We start from the raw sequence: 6,351 nt of genomic DNA on the forward strand, positions 1-6,351 counted from the left end.
TAAGTAGAAGTTTGTTCAACAATAGTTGTTACATCAATACAATCTGTTTTGGTTTTTTGTAACATATCCATATTATATACCAAATATAACAATTTGTTTGGAATATTCCAATAACCCATGCCATGGCCCAATCAATGAACAATGTGCAAGTGTGACATATGTTTTGTTGTCAGATGGTAGCAAGGCCAAATCCGTGACCTTCCCCCATTTTTGCAATATGGTTACAATGAAAACTTAAATATAGAAGCGTGTGATTAGCATAAAAAACAAACTTGTGGCTGATTGGTAGAGTCATTGGCTTGTTCTGCATATGTCAGGTGTTCAATCACCATAGTTCCAATTGCTATCCCATCGACCAAAACTTTTTTTTTTTCATTCTGAGGTGACATGTGGCACTCTCCAATTGGGCCACGTATCACCACCTTATTGGTCCATTGTTACATAGTCGGTTTTTGCCACATCACCCTACATTTTCCATGTGTTGAGCACAGGTGTTGCCACATCATGTTGTCCTTGCTACCACATGTCACATCCAAATCCTGGCACGTGTCCGAGTAGGTTTGACTTTTCTCCTAGTGGTCAAAATCTTCAAAATGCCATAACTTCTACATACATACTTTGTTCGACACCATTCAAATTATGTTGGAATGGTCTTGTTAAGCTCTTTAACATGGAATTGGTTCCATCAAATTTTTGGTACTCTGATTTTTAGGCCTTTGTGGATCGTGTTAGATCATGTTTGGTGCTCTTGTTAACGTGACAAGATCTTTAATCTCTTTGGAAAGGTTGGAGAATTTTTTGGCTCTCTTAGTTTAGTTGGTACTAAGCCCTTGTGCGCTATCTTTATGTATTATGTGTGCTCTCTATCAAGGTGTGGCTTACGCTTTTCCTATAGTTGGGATAGGTGGTCTTATGTGAGGGATTGCTACTCAATATGGTGTGGTTAAGAGCTTCCCTGGGAGGCTTCTAAGAATGTAGGGACCGGTCAACTATGCAGCCATGGGTTCGGGTAGAAACTTGATAATTTGTGGCAACATATAACGAGTTCACTCTGATGGAAATTGGCAACATCATTTCAAACATGGAGGGCAAGTGTGTTTTAGCCATCATTTCATCCTAAATAAACATGTGGAGATGGGAAATCACAACTAGATTCGTGAAACTAGAAAACGGGTTTCTCTAGACTTGCTATATGCAATCTATGAACCTCCATTGGAATATAAAAACTCTCTTAGGACATGTCTAGTGGAGCTCTCAAAGAGTCAAAGAGAACTACTAATGTGCATTGATAAGGTTTTGCAAAAGATGCATAAATTAGATGAGAAAGTCTCAATTCTTGTTAAGAGACTAGCTAACCTTCCCATGACTCCACTAGAATCCCATGCTAATTTGTCTCCATCTATTAAGACAGGCTTTCCTTTTAGTTCAGATGGTGTATAAATATGGGATTTTTTATGTTGCTAACATCCATGAGGCTATTTTTGGGGGATATAATAAGACTCTACAAATCATAAGCTTACTAGTTTAGTATAGATTAAATTGTGTCAAGTGCAGTGGATTAATACATTTTTTGAATTTTGAGATTTCAAATCTATCATTACATAAACTTTGAGGTAAAAAATGGGCCTCAAAACAGAAAATGTACTAAAAAAATCAAATTTTAAGGACGAGTAAGAGTGTGTACTGTTGGATGTGGAATTTAATTTTCACATCCAACAAGTGTGTATAGTGAATAAACATAGGTTTAACGATAAGCCAAGAATACAATTTAAAATAAAATAAAATTACCCTCTTATTTTATTATTATATTTTGTTTAATAATTCATTGTAAACCTCTAATTTTTCGTAACTCTGATTTCTCTTCTATGTCAACCAATAATAGCTAATGGGATATTGTGTATTTTTTTGGTGTTTAAAAGAAAAAATTATAAATAAAACATTATTTTTTTGTGTACATTAAGTTTGTGCGCATGCATTGAGGTAACTCTGATTTCTCTTCTATGTCAACCAATAATAGCTAATGGGATATTGTGTATTTTTTTGGTGTTTAAAAGAAAAAATTATAAATAAAACATTATTTTTGTGTACATTAAGTTTGTGCGCATGCATTGAGGTGACATTACCGCATACATACCAACGCTGCCCCTTCGACACAGATAATCTCGAAAGAATTTAATCGAAGGCATTTTAACCTTTGTTCACACTACTATAACCAAATAAGATGCCATATAAGATAAAGTATCAACTCACTTTTAAGTCCAAATTAGAAATAGATCCTCGTAAGTTCAGTTCAATAATTCATTAAAAGCACCCGTCCCCGCGCCATATTGAGCTGCCTTTTCGCTTAAAATCAATAATTGCTTGGCTTCATTCGCATCCCGCATTCGTCCGAACAATTTGCTCATATTACATTTGTTTCTTGAAAAGGAGAGTACATTTAATCTCTGCCAAATACTTAGGATTGGAGTAGGCGGCAGAAACTTTTCTACCCTACATGTTGGCTGAGAGAAAGTCGCTCGTTTATCCAATTACGAAGCATGGATGGCTGATCCCGCTCATATCAAACTCAAACCCAAAGCCAAACCCAGTGCCCAGGTAGTTTGGCCATTAAGTTTCTTATTGGGTGAAAAGGGAAAGCGCCCATCTATTCGGCAACGCCAAATCCTATATCAACGAATACAACCTAGATTGCTCCACTTTATATACTCGCCTAGATTAATCCAGTGTATATTGCAAACTTGAAATATTAGGTTTCCCTCAATGCTAATTTTATTTTAAAAATGTAAAATATTTCAAATCTTATGTCACGGTATACAACTTCGATTACTCCATATATAGAGTGGCCTAGATGACTCTAGTGTTTATACTCTCTAAATTAAACCGCATTTATTTTGCTTCTGTGTACCTTACTCTTTACTCAAGTGCCTAGTTTATTCCATAACATGAATATCTACGATTTTATCAGTGATCGTACTGTTGTTTAAGACAAGGCGGAGTTTCTTTTACAGTAATATCTCAGAAAATCGTGTATCTTTGTGGCCTGTCTTTCTTTCTCCACTCCTCTTTAATTTCTTCCTTCAACCCTACTCTATCACTCTATTTCTTCCTTCAACGCTACTCTATCACTCTATTTTTAGGTCAGGCGTTTAATCGCTTACGTCACCTGATTTTATAAACTCAAATACAGTCAATATCGATGATGTGATTTTATAAACTCAAATACCGTCAATATCGATGATGTGCATTGAGAAAGGAAAGCCATACAAAAGGTCATCCGTTCTCGTAGATAGTCCGATCAAACAAAAGGAAGTACATCAATCAAAATGATGCAGAAGATACAGAGAGACAGGTTCTTATGTAACCCTACAGTCCAAACAGAACACTTCTACTCATACATTCATTACACATCTATTATACATTACGGAATCGGAATCAGTTGTGTCGAGCTTTAACATACAACATAATCTAACCTACTCGACTATCGACCGGTTGCCCAAGTAACATAGATCTTCTACTCTTCGGAAAATATAGATCTACAACGGCAATAAAATATTGATCTACAACTGTCCACAAAATTGATATGTGTAAGAAATTGTTTAAAACAATTGAATCGAGATTACCATAATATAATGCTCACGCCAAACACTCGATGATTCGGATCTTGACGGATGGAAGCCAACCATTTCGAGGATAAAAATTCTGGAATATCAATAAACATTCTATATAAACTAGATAACAAGCACACATCATTATTCTTTTCATTACACTGCAAACATTATATTTCTTTCAATCCACGGCGACTGTGACATCTCGATCCAGACAACGGCCATAATCTCTGGAACGACCGGGGAAAACGGTTAAGAATTGTTGCAGAAATGGATAGATATTGGCGTTGACTCATGTGCTAGAAGTCCAAAACGAAATTTGTAGATGAGGACTTTTCTATATCTTTATCCTTCACTGAATTAAATTTTGGATGATTTTGCAGGCTCACTTGAGATTTCTTTCCATTATTCTAATGGAAGAAGAACTTTATACGAATGCATGATTTCTCCAATTCTAAAGATAGAAACAGAAATGGTCAAGATTTCAAAATGTTTATAGGGTGTAGACAAGTTTTATGAATTAGATGTAAAATAGAGTCTACTTACGAGATTCTAGATCTGCCTGCGCAGGTTGAGGAGATTTGGCCTTGGTAAGATATTGGCCCGCCGTGGTACTTCTATCCGACAAAACCTGATACCTACTGAAATAGCGGCAACTCCGCCGGTAAACTATTCAGATCCAGGCCTTCGAGGCCGGGATTCGTACTGGCCTTCCGTTTCAGATTGTTACTCGCGTGATGGACAACTTCTTCCTCCTCGACACGCCCATCTCCGGACTTCACGGCGGATAAGTCGGGCTGGACGTTGCAGGTTTTCCCGTGGTTTGAGAAATCCTCCCACTCGAAAGATGGGCGCCAGAACGCGTTGGATGCAACTGTTTTGGTACATTTTAGTGCGGGTTCTTGGCGATTGAGGTCATTACGAGTACTGAGAGAGTACCTGCGCGTAGCCTTGATTCGTTTCAGCACAGCGAAGAATTCTTCGAAACTGTCGCCGTCTCTGCCCGTGCAGGGTCTCTTCGGAATGGGATTGATGTCGTCGGCCTCCGCCTCCCCTCCATTCCTGGTCCAACATATTGATGATTCCAGTCGGCGCTTCATCGCGGTTTCCGTCTACTATTCTATCACCAGTAACAGATGGGGATCGACCCCGGAACCTGTGAACAGTGCTTATCTCACGGGCCTTCAGCTACAGAGGCTTAAGAGTGGTGAAAGTATTGTTCATCATTCTTAGGGTTCATCCAATGAACCGGAAAGTCCAACTTGTTGGGAGAAGTAAACGAGTACAAGCTGTTCTCTGAAATCGGTGGTCGAACCTTCACTATTATTGCTGGTGCTAAAAGAATCGTGACAACGCCTTTCCGGGACCGGCAACCAATGTTGGAGGTACGGTTGACAAAGCACAGTGACACGCAACCAGGTCCCGAATAAATACCTGACATTGTGCGGTCCATTCTTCCGAAAAGGGTGGTTACGAGTCAACTGCAATTAATGACTGTCTGGTTGTACTTGGTTCGAAAAAAAAATTAAAATATCAAAATCACTGCTAAATTATAAACGCTAGATTAAATTTCTATATTTCAAAAGAAGCGAAATATTTTTAATAACATGTAAATAATTTGGACCAGTAAGATTTAATAGTTATGTTGTGGGTTGAGGATAGTTCCTTTACGTTCTCAACATACCTAACATGATGTAACCTCAACAATAAAAACATGCAATTTTTATGGTACTATTACACTTAGTGTAGGGTGGCGGAGTACATTGAATACTTATTCAACAACTTTGCACGTGTTCCTGGCCGATTATCCTTTAGCGCTCTTTCCCTACATACATTTTTTCCATTTTCATTTAAATTGCAGGGCCTAGACTATAAGGTATTCTTCATTATGCTCCTCATATATTCATTAGCATTTGGTTTTTCATTCTATGGATTCTTTAATGGAACAGTCCTTGAAGTAATGACAACCTTCATGGCCACCATAGAATCCACACCCTAGGAAATCAACATTGTGGCTAGATACCGTGAATGCAAATGCTTTCCATCCTTCCATCCTAGACATGGGTGTTGGAGTTGTTTTCTACATTGTTAATGGTGGAAATTTTTATTGTCGTAATTATATGAATCTACCAACTATGAAAAGAATATCTATCTTATGGTGAGGGTATTGGACTCGACAACTATACCACTCTCATTTAAACTCTTCCTTGTTTTTCTTCGTTCCTTAAATCTGTACAGATTTCTTGTCCAAGTACCACTTTTCATGAAGTGTTTTTCTGTGTCATAAATCTACATGTTTCCTTGAATGTTTTAAAACATAATTCAACAAAGTAATGAATTACCTATCAAGAAATATATAGTCAAATCTTATGGCATCTTGTTAAATGTTGAATTTTGTCTATCTCAATATTCCTAAGGGATTTTTAATTTATGTATTTACGTATTCTATTGTTGTTATTTATTTAATAGGTGTAAATCTTGAAAAATGTCTCGTATTGGTCTTCCTAAGAAGGATAAAAGGAAATTGTCAATTGTTGAATCATTTGGCCTTGCACAACATTCTAATCAACCATGTAATATTCAAAATAAAGTTGATGCTCATCTACATGAATACATGAATATGATGAATCAAATAGTGTAGAGCTTGTTGAAAGAGAAAAAACCATCAAAGAAACATAAAATAATATTGAAATCTAAATGAAATACAAGATTTCCATGGGCTTATGTTGTAAAATATTGTGACAGT

General features: G+C 37.0%; 1 protein-coding gene across 1 annotated transcript; it reads right to left on the reverse strand.

Moving 5' to 3' along the window:
- Positions 1 to 3,696: 3,696 nt before the first annotated feature.
- LOC149178940 (uncharacterized) lies at positions 3,697 to 4,879 on the reverse strand. The gene has a single exon (XM_089423748.1). It carries the CDS (start codon positions 4,703 to 4,705, stop codon positions 4,244 to 4,246), a length of 462 nt encoding a protein of 153 aa, XP_089279874.1. The 5' UTR covers positions 4,706 to 4,879; the 3' UTR covers positions 3,697 to 4,243.
- Positions 4,880 to 6,351: the final 1,472 nt, after the last annotated feature.

The sequence above is a fragment of the Pinus tabuliformis genome, chromosome 4_1 (assembly GCF_031772625.1).
Source record: "Pinus tabuliformis cultivar Carrire ecotype Pingquan chromosome 4_1, CPIR1, whole genome shotgun sequence".
Taxonomy (NCBI): domain Eukaryota; kingdom Viridiplantae; phylum Streptophyta; class Pinopsida; order Pinales; family Pinaceae; genus Pinus; species Pinus tabuliformis.

What these genes read in the sequence shown, in the direction of transcription:
- LOC149178940 (XM_089423748.1), bottom strand. Translation starts at nt 4,705, where the DNA reads ATGAAGCGCCGACTGGAATCATCAATATGTTGGACCAGGAATGGAGGG.